This window comes from Chroicocephalus ridibundus, chromosome 6 (assembly GCF_963924245.1).
Source record: "Chroicocephalus ridibundus chromosome 6, bChrRid1.1, whole genome shotgun sequence".
Lineage (NCBI taxonomy): Eukaryota > Metazoa > Chordata > Aves > Charadriiformes > Laridae > Chroicocephalus > Chroicocephalus ridibundus.
In genome coordinates, this window is record NC_086289.1 from 72,298,760 (window position 1) to 72,316,884 (window position 18,125).

An 18,125-nucleotide genomic window follows, 5' to 3' on the forward strand; every position below is an offset into this window, starting at 1 on the left:
GCAGTCCCAGAGGCCTGCCAGGTAATGTTAAATTTCCTACCTTTGTAGAAAATTCGTGACAGTATTCTGTTTTTTGAAATTCGTATAGAGCTTTTTTTCTCTACCTTTGACATTACGCAAAGAGTTAATATCAAGACATTAATTATGGCATTGTTTTCAATGTATTTATATTCCAAAATTTAGAATGATGACTCACAAAGTGCATAGCTTAATATTTTTAAGAAAAGGCTTTCTATTATAAATTAAATTAAATGCAGGCTTTTTAAAAAAAAACGTGTTTGTTGCAATACTGCGTGCACCGTGTTTGCAGTCTATCAAATATTCATGGAGTAATGGGTTATACTCCCGCAAATGTGAATTTTTTTCCTTTGCCTGTGCAGCAGAAGAGCAGTGTAATTGCCATCACCCACTGCCCTTATGTGTCCAAAGATCTGTATTAGCAGTGGGAGGTTTTCCAGTCCAATAGGGTTTTTTTATATGGGTCATGTCCCTAGGAACATGATTCATTCTTATTTTTAAATAACAGGAAGGATTCCAAACTCAATCCTACACTTACGAATGTGTTGTTCATCCTAATGACATTTAAAAAAAATAATACAGCAGCATGTATTTGATGAAGAATCATTTTGCTATACCAGGTACCTGATAGGCAGTTGCCGTAGCTTTGTCTATAATAACTTGAATTCTTGTAAATCCAGTTCAGTACACGAATCTCGGGGAGTACTGGCAATCTTTTTAATATATATTCTTTCCAAAATAGCAGCACATAACTGCGTGGTATACATTTCTCAGTTGTATTCCAAGTCCCCTAATAAAAAAAGGAGCATGTAGAGTCCTAGCCAACCACTCCAGTAACTCTTAGCCTGCAGGATCTGAGAGTTTTACACTAAATCAAATTCTGTATAAAGGACACCACAGCCTTAGTCTTATTCTTAACAAAGAGAATAGGAAAATCCCATTTTGACCATACTCATCCTTCTGTTGGAATAACTGTGGGAAACATGCAGCAAGTAGTGATCAGTCCTTTTTCCTCTTGTAGATACCTCTAACCACTGCCTAGGGAAAGGATAAGCTGCACCCAACAGCACTCTCTTATTTCCATTTCTTCCATCCTCCTCTTGTGACCCTCCATTAATCCCTTTCGTCCTCCAAAGCCCAAGGAAACCTACATCTAAAGTTACTCTTATCCTTTAACTCTTCCAAAAATAAAATGCTGCAACTGCTTCTGAAAAATGCTTTTTATATATGTGCAAGTGCCTGCAATATTTCTGAAAAGATCTCAGACATCTAAATGCTGTGTGAACTTATTTTTGATAGCAAAATATTCACCTAGGATGGGTACGTGCTTCAGAAAACACAGCAAAGTAGAAATTCATCCTTTTAGCAAAGGCTACTAAAGGCTTATGAAACACGTGAATTCCACTTAGTCTTGTAAAGGAGGACATGACTGCAACTTGCTTTTGTAAAATGGGCCTTGTCCTGGCTTTCTGCTTTTTTATTTTTAGAAAAGACCGTGTTTATATTCATTTGGGGGCACTTCACATAATCGGGGAGTCGTGGTTTACTAAAATGGATCTCGAGTTGTAAATACACCTCCCCTTATAGTCTAGCTACTATGTTATAACGTAGGGGTTTTAACACAAGAGCTAGCTGCCTCACTCATTTTCAGATTTAACACTAGACAAAAAGAAAATTCTGGAATTCTTCTTGACTGTATCAGTCATTACTATTGACAAGTAAGGGGTCAATCTATGGAACAGTTATGGTAGGCATCTTAATGTGGTTTTTAATGCTTTTTTTAAAAAAAAACAACAGAATTCAAATGTTGCTGGAGTAACTTCAGTTTCCCTTTCACAGATGCTAATTAACCTTTGACTAACATAACTATTAGGAGATGTAGAAATTTTTAATGTGAAAAACGCGATGGTGATTTTATTTTTGTGAGTTTACATACTGGAGGAGTTTACTGTGCTACCATACCACTGAAAGAAGGAAGGAGAAATGATTTTATAAAATTTAAAATACTGATTTACATTTTTTTAGTATGTCCTAAAGTTAAATTAGCTGTTTGGGAATTTTTTTTCTTGGTTGCCTGGCATTCTGCTGCTATCCAGTTGCTTAATCACTGGTCCTGCAAAAAAACGCAGGTTAAGGTATAATTTTACAACTTTCAAAAAAAAAAAAAAAATTAAAGTTCTACACAGAGCTTTAGTCACCGTACTGTATTAACCTAACTGAAAAGCACCAGCATTGTTAAAATAATTAAAAACAATCAGCTGGCAACTATCTAAGAAGATCTCCTTTCCCTTCTGTCGTTTCTTAAAGTATGTTTTGAGACTTCTCTGAAATGCCTTCTGAAGATCTTGTTCATCTAAGCGGGTTAAATCCAGTGATGCTCACAGGAGTTACTTCTGTATTTAAAGTTGCTCGAATGCTTACATCTTAAATGTTTTGCCACATTTTTACCATAGCCTTGATTTCTTATCCGAACAACATGTACCATCCTTAGGTACACGAGGTGATTTTCATTTCATTCTTTTACTTTCTATAAAAAACTGCTCAAAGTTCTTTGAGCCTGAGTTGTACTGTTTTGAAAAGTTTGGTGTCTTTATAAGTTAAGGAAAAAAAGAACAGATTTAAAACAGTTTGGTAGCTTATGATGGTAGTAAACATATCTTCTCTTAATTTTCAATACTTCAACACTTTATATTAGCAAATAAGAAAGTATGTGATCATTAATGGGTTAGTATTCGGTGCTCTGCCTAGTGCATTTCTAAGAGCTGAGATTTGCCTCTGATTACGATCTCAACTTCTTTTTCTATTCACTAACACTATTAGTCACCCAATTAGTCACCTGATTATCTTAAATTAATGCTATCAATGGATATGTTTTCAGTTTTGAGTTTGAAATATCGTGTTTCTGGCAATGCACTGCACTAATTATTCAAATATCTTTGTTAGGTGGAGGATGACTTGATGTAAAATGGCCTCTCTCTCCTTCCTCACGCTGAAATCTAGGAAATCCAAAGCTTCCTGATACTGCCAGAATTGTTCTATACGGTTTTCCTCAAAATAAAGTTGAGAGGGGAAACCTGATAAAGGAGGATTTTGCCCTACCAAGTACTGATCTGTGAAGTAATCTGGGTTGTTCGCTACCTAAGGCATAGATGCAGTCATGTCTGCGCACTTCCTTCCTGCTGATTCTGCCCATCCTGCCTCCTCCCCAAGACTCAATGTCCATGTTTTCTCCTGACACATAACCACGCAAGCACACATTTATAGGGCTTGAAAGAGAGAGAGCAGCCAGGAGTGTGCTGCACGATGCCAGAACGTTCCCATCGTTCATGGCCAGGCCAGTGCCTGGCTGCAATGGAGGTGCGATTTCGTCTGTAGCAGGGGCTGTCCGTTGCCGTGCTGTGGGATTTCTGTTCTACAAAATAGGTTACGCTGGGAAAATCTGTTGCATTCAATCCTTGATCTCTTTGACAGTATCTTATTTCTGGACTTCATCAACCAAAAGCTTGAAAGAGGTGACAAAGATAGGAGCAGTTAGCTTTGGCTGCTGTTTTCTTCAGGGGAGGTATTCGTGTGTTTAAGTATGATTTCGATGTAATACAGCTTCCAAGACCAGTCTCTAGTAAAGAACTTGTATTTACAGACGTTCATTGTGACTCATCAAGTAAATCATACTCATTTTCCAAATTAGTACTGTATGCCTACCAAATATGTACTATCCAGACAGCTGTGGTCCATTAAATATATCATTTTCTCTTTAAGAAAATTAAAATTCCAAGTTAAAATGAAACTTTGGGGCAAATCTTTAGCAAAAGGAGATTGGACTTACTTCAAGTGAGAAATTTTAGTAGGTGGGTATGAAGTTACAGGTTGTTTTGGCCTGAACAACTGGTTGTAACAAGACAGATGTGAATGGAACTTCGTGGCACCAAAATGGTACAGGTTTCTAGATACTTTGTTCTCCCTTCGTAGGTGCCAGTAATGTAATTTTTGCCCTGAAGGATGATGGAAGGGGAGGATCTTGGGGACCTTTAATTCAAGCTTGAAACCCAAAATAGGCTCTGCAGTTTATTGTTTGACATAATAGATATGACAGATGCAACTAGTTGGAAGACTTTAAAGGTTCAGCGAATTTTGCGTATGACACATACTTATTTGAATCACCCATCTGTGCTTTCAGGGACGTGCACTAATATTCAAGACAATGGAATATCAGACTATTATATAGGTGTAATGCTACACAGTATGTTCACTTCAATGAGAGTTTATAAATCCAGTTCTTCCTGTCTGCATGAAAGGAACTCAACGCAAAAATTAACAATGAACTGACAAGTTTTATAAAACTGCAAAATTGATTGTGTGAAGAAACGAAATAAGAAATATCTTGCTGTGTTTCACGTGAGGGCTTAACCCCAGCTGGCGAATGGGACCACACAGCTCTTCACTGTTCCTGAGCCCCTCCTCTGGTCGAGTAGGGAGAAGAGGGAGAAAAAAGAAGGGGGGAAAAAACACCAAAAAACCAACCCAGACCTCATGGGTTGAGGTAAAGACAGTTTACTAGCACGGTAACGTAAGAGAAAATAGTAATAGTAATTATACAAAATAAATTGATGCAATGCAATTGCTCTCATCACCTGATGATCGATTGCCCACCCCATTCTGAGCAGCAATCGCAGATTCCTGCCCCGCAGCCAACCCCCATTTATATACTGACAATACAAAACATAAATTTCTTCTGTTAAATGAAGCAGTTTGTTCATGTTTTGTCTATGTAGAAGTCTGATTATGTCTGTAATCATTATTCCAAGAAAAGTATAAGATTGTATAATGTTGATAACAGAACAGAACTATTCTGCCAAAACAATGTAACGTAAAAAGACTTACCGAATATCATTGATCTGTGATCCTGACCAGTATGGTTTCCAGAAAACCAGATTTCACCAATAAGAGAAAAGTAAACTCAGTTTATAACTTATTTTTGGGGAGTTGCTATCAGTAATGGGTTCCTTTTCTTTTGCATTCAAACTATTATGTCTGCATTTAGTCTTTCTCCATCAGATAAACCCAAATCGTACACAGAAAATCCGAGGAGAAAGAGAATTATTTTTAACTCTCACATTAGCAAAGAATGTAGAAGTCATCTGTGCCCACATACATTTCTGAAACTTTCTCCTACATCTAAATCACAAAGTTAATATACACTCAGCACATCTATATATCTGAAGGCATGAGTTAAAAGCTCTCAGAATCTATTGAAGTTAATTGGATTGTTCACACTTGTCTACATTAAATACCCTGCATTTACAGTTTAGTTAATAATCCCATAGCTGGAGAGCTGGAATGAATCTGTCTAGCATTACCAAAACGTTATTGAATCTGCAATGCTAACAAACTAAAATCTTAAAGGAAGGTTATAAATTTAAAATTTTGCCTCCTAGTATGGAAACTGCTCATTACTGATGCTGAAGTGAAAACAAGGACTGAAATAATCCATACTGTTGGGTCCATGAGCAAAAGCAATCTTTGCTGTCCCGCAGGAACAGGCTGTTGGCTGTCTGTTACAGCAATATCTTTCATTTTACCCATTTCTTTCGGTAGTTTGATAATCTGAAGTATTGTCCTGTTGCCAGTACTTTGCAACTGTTTCTTTTTTTTTTTTTTCTGTGATGTTTTTTCACTAATTTTGGTTGACTTGGGAAAAGGTTGTAAGGACTGATTTGCTCAAAAATGGTCAGAAATACTCCTCATAGATTTGCTTACTTTCTAAACAGAAGATACTCTAGTCATATCAGGGTCTACTCTTAAACAAACCTTAATAACTATCACGAAAGAGTTGAAGTGTTTATAAAGTAACTAAATGTTATGTGTGTAGTTGTTACAAAAATGCCATATTTAATTTAACTACTGATTTTTTTTATTAAAAAGGCTCACGCATGAAGTCTTGGACCATCATTATAATTTAGTAGTTCATACTGTTTATGTAAATTCTTTGTATTTGTTAGGGAAAAGACAAAAATACCTTTTACCCCACTAAGATTAGCTTTAAAGAAGAAAAACACAGCTCAATATAAAACCCCTGGTAACTGTGCCCATACTTTGATTCTAAGCAAGTAGACTCCTGAGAAGGAAAATAAATAAAACCAGAAGCGAGAGTACCTTTTGTCCAATGCTGAGGAATGTTATACTTTTATCTGCTGTGCGTTTTGTTGCTTTCCTCCAGAGAGCGGGGTTATTGTCAGCAGATAAAGAATTAGAAATGTCATATTGTCCCCAACCCGTCAACTCTCACCTAAATGGCTGTCGTGAAAGTGGAAGCAAGGGCTACTCTGACATTTTGCTTTTAAATTTGCTATGCTTTTCGTAAATAATATATTGTACTTGACATTTTGTAAATCTGTTTTATTTTTATGATCATTTCCTGTTCACCAGCTTCTGTGTTAAGGTATTCAATTATTAAATAGTAAGCACGAAGGCAAAGTTTCTACTAGAAGGGTTTTGAGCCTTCTGTCCTTGTACAGGAGTCGACAGTAACTGTGTAAATATGCGGTCCCAAGTATCGCTGCCTGTCTGTAAGTTCTGCTGGATTAGAAGTGATGTGCTGATTTCCTTTCATGCTCCATTCAGTATAAGGATTTTATCTATCCATTTGGGAATCCTTAATATAACACGCAGAGCAAGTCAACTGTAGTTTCAAAACAAGTACCGTGCTAATATTGAAAACATGTCAAAATGAAAATGATTTTTCTTATGACAAGTATTTGATCCTACTAATCTTGAAGTGCTCGCTGTGCTGTTCTTGTTTTGTGATTGCTCCATTGCTGAGATGTTTTGAGTTTTCCTGCATAAAATTATGCTCTTCTAAAAATACGGTATGTAAATACGAGAAAATAAGTGAGGCAAGGCACTTTTCCTCTGACAGCCTTTTGCATAAATGCTGCCCCCTCACTTCTCCCATCAGTGCTTCTCAGAGCAATGCACTTTGATTCTGTCAAAAGGTGTGGTAATGAGAGCAGAAGTATGATGTTTCTAAAAGCTGCTGACCACAGTCCCAATTAAATGGTCTTTAAAGGATGCTTTGAAAGCTTTGAATAGTGGAGAAATGTGTGACTTGAAGTATCTTTATAAGATCTTTTTAAGATCCAGGATAATGGAAAGACTGTACTTCTGAGCACCAGGTTATTAGTACCAGTATTTACGAACTTTTTTGTGTAGTTCTATTTATATTTCAGTAATGGTCAGACTTCAGATCTGTAGGAAGTATCTCTCTGTGTTAAGAAGGCACACAGAAGAGCTTGCCTGCGTATGTGTACATATATCTATATAGCCATATATAACTAAAAGAAAATTGTCTACCTTTACCTTCCAGGAAAAAAAAACCTTGTCGTGTGAATGTTTTAAAACATTTAAATATGACCATACGTGCAGATAGGTGTAAAGTATCAGAAGTATTATCTCAGCCCTTGAGATCACAAGAGACAAACCTGGGTATGATAGTAAGAGTAAAAAAAATCTGTGACTTGGGTACCAGGATCAGCATTAGATGATTGGGAAATTCTGGCCCATGCTGAAGACGAGCCTTTCCCATTAATGAAGGAGGGTGCAGTTCTGTCTAATTTAGCTGACAGTGAAAGACTTAGCCTACATGACATTTACCTTGGTTGCTCACTATAGAATCGGTTTTTCTTTGCGCTACTCAAAACACAGCAAGAAATTCAGTGATTTGGAGTTAACATGGGGGAATTGAAAGGTCGATCAACAAGGTGCTTTGCCTATAAACTCCCTACCCCTCTGTCTGCTGCGGGTTTGCCAGGAGAGGGTTGGATTGCAGTCAGCTATACAACACGAAATGTTGTCCTTCTTTTTTCACTCTTCTGAAGAAATTCAGGTCTGTGAGGTAGCTGGAGAATTAAGTTTTACTGATAGTGTCTCATTCAGAAAATTGAGAAAATAAGACTTGCACGTCATGATCTCTATGGTACGCAAGAGCATGGATTTCTAGATGGTAAAATACTGCACAGGTTGCAGTGGTGGAGTGAATTATATAGAGCTCAAAGCATGTGGCTTAAAACCAGATGACGTGAACTACATTGGGGAGAGGGGTGGGAGAACTTATTTCATTCCAAACTCTGTATGAAAATATTATGCACAATTAACTTGATTTTCTCTGCAATGTTCAATTACATGGTTACATGAAGACCATTTTGCTCTGCTATTTAGGCTATGAAACTGCATCTCAAGAGAGCTGGACTGTATGCTCAGCTGTGCCATAAACAAAACTATATAGCTGCTGTAACACCAGCCCCTGCAGTTAGTAGAATTAGTTGGGGAGAAGGCTTTTCCAGCAGAAGGCAGACTGACAGTGTTTGTCCCTAGCAAAGGTAATTACTTGTGGAAAAATCCCAAAGCACTCTCACCTGCCGCGACTGCTGTTCTGGGCTAGTTTCTTTCCAGAGAGAGATATCTGGGGGCAAGATTACAAAGGTTATTTATTTTTGCAGTTGTTTGGGGCTGAATGTCATTCCAGGGCTGAGAACAGAAAGGGACAATGAAATAAAAAGTAAAATAAGATGAACTTCTTTTAAGTATATATTCTGGTATTTAAGTCAAGAGGTAACAGAGAATGCTTTCTGATAACGTAACTTATTGCTGTAGATGACCCACCCTACCTGTCTGAAACAAAATAATATGGAAAAAAAGCAAAGGCAGCAAAAAAGAGAATAAACCTTACCAGTGTTACCTAAATTCATGATGGTTTTCTCACCTGTGCCTCTCTTGTATCTCCTTATAAGAAGGATGCACTTACTGCATCCTGACTTGCAGTGTTATTATAGCAACACCATAGAGATCTTTGAAAGTGAAGATTAATGTTGATATATTGGTGGCAATTGAAAATTTGGATCTTAAAATTACAAATCTTCAGTTCTATTCCATGAGCTACATATGATCACTCTTTTAACCTTGTGGTCTAAAATGAGTTCATATCTTCCTTAAAGTTAAGAAGCAATTTGCTTGTAAGAGCTGTAGAAAATGAACATTTCATTTGTATGTACACAAGCTAAAAAGCAATGCATTTATAAAAAAGAAAATTTAATTTCATCACAGAGCTTTGGTAGTATGTTCAAGAGATTTGAAATTCTATTTTTTTTATTAGACTTATCCACTGAATAACTGAGGGAATTTAGAAAATTGGGATGCTCGTTCCTGCTTAACTTTTACTCCTGAGTTGACCTCCTGGCCCAGATGCAAATAGGAGCAGTTCTGTTAATGGTAGTGGATCTATCTTTATATTATTAGGAGATTTAGCCTGTTGACTTCAGAGAACTTACTCGGAGGCTTAAAGTTAAGCGTGTGCATAAGTCTTCATTAGGATCTGGATTGTAGTCATTACCTGTAGAGAGAGAATTGATTCATGATCTGAAAGCTCAGGTGGTGGCACAGCTGTGTAATGTTGCATTCAATTCATTATAGCAGTGTGTCACCCTGGAATATGAGTATCTGTAAAACAATATGAATTATTAATGCAAGTAAAATGTTAAAAGCTGTATGGACTCGTGATATAGGCAAGTGAGGTGGCACTAGAGTGGTAAATGCTGATGATAATGGCCATATAACAACTTACAGATGTCATTTTTCATGTCTGTTACCTGCCAGTCCGTCACCTCTGGAGCTTTGTACTCTGACCACAGGGTTCCTGGTTAAATGGCTTTCTTTTTCCATGTCAACATAGGCCAGTGGAGTCCCAGTCTGAAGCATCCTTTTCTTCATGTATAATTCCAATGGGTGGGACAGCCACTGCTTTGCCATAAGCATCTGTTCCTTTCCTTACTTCTTGAAAGTAAATAAATTAGTGTGTTTCTCTTCTCTCTCCCCTCTCCAATGTAATTTCTGCCCCCCCCCCCCTCCCCCCGTTGGCTAGAACAGAAATCAGAGTGGTTCAGAAGCTATGATGTGTAGAATAATTATCAGGCTGTCGACTCTTCCATTGAATTGCGTCTTCCTTGTGCTAAATATACCCCATGCATGAGCTATGTTTTCGTTCCTTTAGGAATTAGCAGACAGCTATGCTTAAGACAGCAGATAGCTTTGTATTTTATGAAAAGAAAAACAGTTACCTGTGTTGGTTTTGAACTTGTCCTGGCAAATCTCATTTACCTAAGTTGTACCGTTGTGTCTGCACTGCTGTGCAGGGACAGAGTGGAACACAACTTTACCCATCCAACTATCATCATTGGGTGGTGAAACCCTGGCCCAGGTTGCCCAGAGAGGTGGTCAATGCCCCACCCCTGGAAACATTCCAGGTCAGGTTGGACGGGGCTCTGAGCAACTTGGTCTAGTTGGAGATGTCCCTGCTCATTGCAGTGGGCTTGAACTAGGTGACCTTCCAAGGTCCCTTCCAACGCAAACTATTCTATGATTCTATCTGGCAGACACTGTAAGGTTGCCCAACGCAGAAAGATGTCCAGAAGGATCAGGTGTGCACGCTGTGGGCATCGTCAGGGATGAACTTGTCTGCTGTGTGGATGGGCCCTGGGACACTGTGGCTCACCCAGCGGTCTGCACTTATCCTGCCTGCTTTTCTAGTAATGCTGCATGGCTCCATGTAAAGCGTATCACGTAACCAAAAGCCTTCTAGAAGGGGAATTGGATTTATAGAGTGACCTATTGCAAAGGGAATGGGATTTAAGGAGAGCCTGAAATGAAGCTTCATTTGGGCAGCTCTCCACAGGACATGTGAATATAAAGTGCCTTCACATCTGAGAATACAGTGAATTTCAGGCTGCACTTAAAATGGGAAGCAGAGGAATGAAACTCTGTCTACATTCCCAGATTCTGATCTCGTTTAAAGTCACACAAATCTAGCGTTGAGTAATGAAGTTCCTTCAGATTTAAAGGAAATCAAGATCCAGCCAGTGTGATTAATCTTGTGAATAAAAAGGTTTGGGATTAGACATTCTTTCTGTGTGACACTTCAGCAATATGCTGTTATAAAAGACACAGCAGGAGTTAGTCTTGAAGTGTCAGAATAGCTTCTTTAGTGACAAAGCATTTATACATGTAAATTTTCAAAGAAAGTTGGCAACCCTTTTGTGGGTTCAATTTGCACCTGTCATTCACTTGCAGATGCAAATTTGAGTTACTTGCAGCTCTAATTACAGTACTTGATTGTCATCACAAATCAGGTAGTAAGATGTGAAACGACTGAGGTCTGTGCCATCATTTGTTGTTAAAACATGAGTGCAAATGTTATCATCAAAAAGCAAAGTCGACCAGGGCTTTGCCCTGCTGATAAGTACAAATACTACAAATAAGTACAATATGGAAATCAAAGGAATTCAAGGGGGAAAAATAACAAGGAAAGGAGTGAGTGAGCATGTGGTGAAAGCAAGACAGTAATAGGGGAAAATAGAAAGTAGATTGTTTTATCTATTGCAACAAAGTATGATAATAGAAAGAGATTTTTTTTTTCGGTTAAGTATTTCTTAAGACCCACCTGTCGTTTGTACCTTCCAAAACTCTTTTCTGTAGGGAGTTACGCTGCTTTTATTTTTGCTGACAGTTTTCTCATTTTGAAATGAAAGAAGATGATTTTATAAAGTTATTCATTAGATGAGTATTATGCTGTATCTTTCTAATTTGTCATTACGTTTATATGAAAAATTGTTATATAGGTATGTTTTAATTTCAGCATACAAGAATTTGGTTTTTGAATTCTCTTCCCTGAAAATGTTGAGGTCTGAAGATTGCTAATTATAACTCATCATTAATTTCTTTTAAATTAAAAAACAGGAGATAGGTACAACATGTTATTGTGCCTCAGCTAACATCTGCTAGACTGTGATAATTCAGCGCAGATTATTTTTTTCAGTTGGAGAGTCTGCTGCATAAAAACGATAGTTGAAGTAACAAAGGATTGGTTATTTTATATTTGAGTCTGAGGGTAGGGTTAAAATGGTGAGGTAATTTCACTTCAGAGATCTTCATTGCTCAATTAAAAAATGAACTAATGAAGAAGAAATAGCAATGGATGGATGGAAGCACTTATCTAGGTTGAAAGATAAGGATATAATTGTATTTAACGTGTGCACTACCAGATTCCATGGTGTTGCAACCCACTTAGTGAATTTTTCTAATACCTATCTTATTTCAGCAGTCAGCTTAATCTCACCTCTTTCCCTTTTTATTGAACAGACACCTTAACTCAAAGAATGATTATTACTATGGTGATTTCTAAATTGCTAGATCCATGGAGTCTACTTAACCTAATGTAAAAGGTTGTGTGCCTTTTCCCATTTTTCTCATTACCGAAGGAGAACATTTTGGCTCAAACAATGGCTGTATACATAAGCACCGATTGATTAAGTTTAGAGGATTTGTACTGTTGTTTCACAAAATGGTGTCAACTTGCAGTATGACTTCTTGCTGATGAATAGCTTTCCCAGGCCAAAAAGCTAATGACATCCGCGGCTTCCATGCCTCCCACACACATGCGGTCCAAAAGGCCACAGATAATTTCTGCCGAATCAAGACCATAAAGACAGAATTTGTAATCAGCTTTAATGTATTGAGGAGGTAAAGTACCTTAGCCCTTCATCAAAGGGAATGATAAAACCCAAAATTAATATGGCTGGACTTTAATTATTTCTGAGCGCATAATTACTCTTTAGCTAACTGGACAGGAGGTATGGTATTTCTCTTATTTTGAGCAAAGGAAAGCCATCTGCAAACATACAGTCATCAACTATGGAGATTTTAAAATGCATCACATTGCTTTCTTAGCATTGATTGAAGTACAAATAGAATAAATATTTAAATAATACTTTAAATAATGTGAGAACTATTTTTAAATTAAATGAGTAGGGAGTTTGTTAGGAGTTCCTCCTGCATATAGCATTCGTTTAGCTTTTGTAGCAAGAGTATTCATTGCCTTTAGGAGACATAAAATGCAGTAATCGCTTCTTCCCCTTTTTAAACTGACTTAGGGGTCTACTTTCCCATTACCATTAATGAGAGTTATGGATATGCGGCAACATGAGACTAAATGAGACTAAACCTTAGAGAGCCTCAGGATAAGTAAATCATCTTTGCATCAGCATTTTAGAGGCTTTAGTATCCTTTTCCCTCCTATTATTTATGGTACCTGATTACTTTGTTGATATTCAACATTTATTACATAAATTTTAGCTAAAATTTAGGCCAGCGCGATAAGGCAGCATACCTATTTGAAAGCTTATGTCTTAACCATAGTAAAATGGTCTTTTTGTAACGGATGCCCATTTTTGTAAGTGAAATGCTCAAAGAGGAAGAATAAGTGGGCCCTCATGAAAGGTGAAGAGAAGCGACAGTGGAACAAAAGTGGAAGGTAATTGTGGACAACAGACTTTTGGGAATCATAATTCTGTGAAATGTATACTCTTTTTTGTTTCATTGGCTCCTAGTCATGTCTTGCTATCAGTATTTTAAAAATTACTCAAAAGAGTTACCTCAAAAGAATATTAAAATGATGGAAGAACCCCAAAGAATCATATATTGAATTAACAGTCAGGGCTAAAGAAATAAATCTAGTTGAGGGATACATTTAATTTACAAAATCATAAGCTTTCTGTAAAATATTAATTCAGACCTGCAGAAAATAACTGAAAATTATATACCTACTAAGTAATTTCAGTCCTGATTTATTTTTTACTTAAAAAGTCTATTGCTGTTACATTTTGTAGGATCTTTCCGTAAGGTTTTATTTTGTTTATCTGATAGCGATTCCAGCATGTTTTCCTGTGTCAGGATGCAAGACATTAGTCTTTCTTTATGATCATACGGACACAGCAATGCTGTTAAGTCAATGGAGACTGTTATCCGGTCAGTCACAAGCTAAGGCCATTTCTTACTGATTTTTAGAATGAGAATTGCTGCTGTAACAGGTGGAAGTCTAATCCAGAAGTTCTCATGATACTACTTTCATGATTTTAGAAAACTTCTTCAGCAGCCCCACATGAAACGGGCAACACAGAACATAAACGGTCAAGCTTAGAGCTCTGCTTCCTTTTGGAGGATTCAGAATTGAACCACTGGATGTTGCTGTGTGTCGTTGTAAACAGCCGTGTGCGCAATGGGTCTTGAGCTGATGTTTCTTTTAGGGATTGCGGAGCAATGTAGAAACACAAAAGAAGTTTCACACCATCTCTGCATGTATGGGTAAAGTACACATAATAGCTAAGGAGTTCTACGCCTAGTGCACAAGGACCAAACTCTGCTTTGGTTTCTAGACCACAGATAGCATTGGAACTCTAGGATGCAGAACATCTCTCTGAAGCATTTTGGTCTATGTTTCTCTAAGCTGGTTGTTGCTGAGATGTAATGAACGTGGTATATTATACATGCAGACTGGAGCGAACCTGTGGCAGAAATCATGTCTCATCTCTTAAGAGATTACTGTTAGTGGTGCCTTGGGGGGATCTGTCTCACGTCTCCGCCAGGGATGAGGTGTCCCGCTTTAGGGGATGCGGCAAGCAGAGCCCCCGTGTTGGGGAATAGATACACAGCTGTATTAAAAGCATGATTAATCTATCACAGCTTAAAAATAGGTCAGCCCCTTTGCAAGAGGAATTGTGTATAATGTGTATTGCAACATGATTATAAGGAAGATGGTCCGATTTTTTTTTTTTATGATTTTCAGAGAAACTCACAACTGTATAAATGCTGTGGTTACCCAGGTTATTTTTAATAGCTAGCCTCAATTATGCTTCACCGTATTGTAAAATCAGAGATGGTGTGAGATCAGTCATTTGCGCTGAGAATGTTTGATGTGCTGTGTAACTGCAGTTGAGATCTGGAACCATAATCTATACAAAATACCTCACAAAGGCTAGCTATTAAAAAAAAAAAAGTAACGTTCATTGTTGTGGTTTCGTCCAGACAAGAAATTACCCCTCTCTGTGCAAGTTATTTGGAGAAATGTCTGCTGTTTGCCTTTCCAGATGCTACTTTGTTCCTTTCTGGTGACTTTTAAATATCAAAAGATAACAAGAAGCCATTAAAAATGTGTATGTGTTTATATCTTTGGCTGTGTCTGGCTCTCCGTTATTAAGTGCATAGCTCTAAGTGCGTAGTTCTTAGAATTTTAAGTCCGTTCTTCCTGTTTGCTATGCTGAAAACCCACCATGAAGTTATTGTTATTCTTTGCATACATCTTTCACTTTTCTAGCTTTATTCTTTCAGAAGTAAAGTTGCTATGGTGTGAGAACGATGGGCAGCAAGACATTTGAATGTGTGTATTGGGTAGGGTCGTGTTATCTAGATACCATATGTTGTAAAGATTACATTCAGAGTTTGTGTTAGGAAAGGCTATTGCATTCACCAAGGCTCTGTACTAAGCAGAATGATTGTTGCAGGTGTGACTATAAAAATGTTTAATTTATTGTTGTATAATTCTAGTGTTCTGTATTTAGAATGAGTTTAAAAGTATACTCCTGACTGATGCGGTAATTAAGGTATTCAGCTTTGGTTTTCAACAATATGGTCCGGTTCTTACATTCACAGTTAAAATCTCATGGTACTTCATGGGTTGTTTCTGTTCCTCAAATCCATGCAACCGGTATAAACATTTTATGAATTTTTTTTAAATGCATCACTCAAATACATGGTATTTTGCCTATAAACGACAGGTTTAATGCTGAATGACTAATATCCTGAAAAATAACAGAGCTAGAGAGAGCTTTTTAAATACAAATGTTTTAATACTCTATAGTGCTTAGAGTTAATGCATGTCTCTTGCCTACATCTACTGCAAATTTCAACACATACTGTTCATCTCTCTTTTTGTTGTTGTTTTTGTCTATTGCTATTTTATGCATGAGAAAGTTCTTGTTTTCTACTCTGTGCTTGGCTGGCTTTTTCTTTTTTTGTTACTTAGTCTTGTGTTTGTACTGATTGCTTTTTTGCATGCAAATTACAGAATGTCATGGAAATGAGAGAGCTCTGAAAAAAAAAGGAAAGATAATGCTGAGTTCCAACTGTCTTTTGTTTGTGTGTAAGTGTGTAAAATATATGACATGGAAATATTTTCAGAATGGCCTTTGACTTTCCTTCTGGTGTATATTTCTATTACTCAGTAAAGGAGCGGGCGTTTTTCCCATTGGAAAATATAATGAATTTATTAATACTTGTTAATAATACATGTGGTGGGCATGAAAGAATTTTGTCTTGCTATCCATTTATAGAAATAAGGAATTATGATATTGTGTGTCTTGCCCAAGCTAAAACTTTAATTCCATCTTCAATGCAACTTTTGTATACTGTGCAGGAAACCCTGGCCCCACTGAAATCAATGGCAAAAATAATTGTCTTCAGTTGGTCTTGGGTTTCACTCTTGTTTCTAGTTTACATATGGATTTTCATGTTTCTTTACAAATATCTCAGCAGGTAGTCAAAGGTTTGAAGGGAATCTATGATTCTATTTAAAAGAGAATGTAATGAGTGTGTCAAAAAAAAAAAAGGAAAAAAAAAAAAAGAAAAAAGAGAAAAGCCAAACTCACGCTTATCTCTGTAAAGCATGAGATTAAATGGTTGAACTTAGAAATATGTATTAGCATTTCATAGAAAATATTGTTTTAACCAACTGTCAAGACATGTATTAGCCACCTTTATTGCATCAAATGCAAGAGGTAATTTGGCAGTTCTTGTCTCCACTGTTCCTAATAACAACAAAAAACCAATTAAATTAAGTGGATAAATATAGCTTATGGTGGGTATGCTTTTAGTAAACAAGCTTTGATTCTTCATTTAAAAACAATAAAGCACTGGGCACTCTTTGATTCTTGTGCTAGATGTTTCTAATAGCCATACCCCCTAGGGAAGGTTTTGCTGTAATGTTTGAAAAGTATAATGAAAAATTGGTTGTTATAAACTAAGATTTCCCTCCCTGCAAATGTTTTTCTTGAAACATCCATGGGAATTTAATATTCACTGTTTTTTTTCCTCAGTCTTGTATATTCTTGAATTGTCTTTTTTCCTCCATTTTCTCCGTTCTCAATCCTAGGTCCCCTTACAAAGAAACAGACAGATGATTTAGGTGATAATGACGGTGCTGAAGATGAAGGTATTTTTTTTGCCGCCAAACTGATTTGCATGACAAGGATCCCTGAAAATCTTTTTTCTCCCCTCTTTTTTTGACTTCTTGTCTTCTTTTGAAGAGTTTTTTTTTTTTTAATTCCCATTTTTGATGTGTTTTGTCTTCTTGCTTGTTGTTATATATATATATTTTTAATTTTTTTAAAAGAAAGAATGTTGTTAAGTTCTACGTTTTGATACAAAACAGTAACAATATTTGAGGAGGGTTTTTTGTTTTCTTGAAATGGACTTTTGATATGTTGCATCCCACCTTTTGACTGAATTTTGTCCATACTATTTAAACTAACACTCTTTTAAAGTTTCTCTGTACACCTTTTTGCATGTTTTCTAACCCTATGTATTTCACCAAGTACAAAGATGTTTCTTTTTTCACTGACTGATCTCAGTTTGATAAACATGTAAAATGTTGTCTTTATAAAAGGAAAAATACAGAAAATTCTTAGAAAGTGTCTCTTAAGCAACTGAATTTCCCCAAATACAAAACCTTCTGCATTCACGTTGCCATGAACAAATATAAATAAATGCAGGACGACCCTACCTGCCTGTAGGAGAGAGGTAGCCCCAGAATGGTAGGAGGCAATATTTGCAGCTGATGAGGCTCTGCTCAGCACCAGTGAATTCGGTGAAGCGAAACCGATGTCATCGAAAGGAATCTGATCCCTTCTGTTTTCTCCAAGCATAGAAAGATGCCTGTCTGCTTGTGCTCACCCTTAGAAAACCATATTACCAAGTAACACTGAAAGTTTGAAATGTCAAGCATATTATTCTGTTTATGAATTATGTCTGTTAATCATATAAGCTATGCAGATTTGATATTTTTTCAGGGTTATGAAAATGGTAACAAGGGGCTCTTTCTCCTGAGCGGTCTCATCCCTTCGAGTAGACGTGCTTCAAAATTCTGAATCTTAAACACGTACTTTGTCTATTTTATGGTCAACGTGTAAAACAAATTACCGTCTAGGACAGGTAGAGTTGCTGCTTGCTTC

General features: G+C 36.9%; 1 protein-coding gene across 3 annotated transcripts in view; it reads left to right on the forward strand.

Annotated features, from left to right (window-relative positions):
• Positions 1-18,125, forward strand: part of NLGN1 (neuroligin 1) — a 401,425-nt gene that overhangs the window by 169,380 nt on the left and 213,920 nt on the right. For 2 of the 3 annotated variants that reach the window (XM_063339111.1, XM_063339109.1), the window contains exon 3: positions 17,048-17,107. The exons of the other annotated variant lie outside the window; for it this stretch is intronic. In XM_063339111.1, the coding sequence (XP_063195181.1) occupies positions 17,048-17,107 (60 nt within the window). The remainder of the gene's footprint in view (positions 1-17,047; positions 17,108-18,125) is intronic. 3 annotated transcript variants of the gene reach the window in all.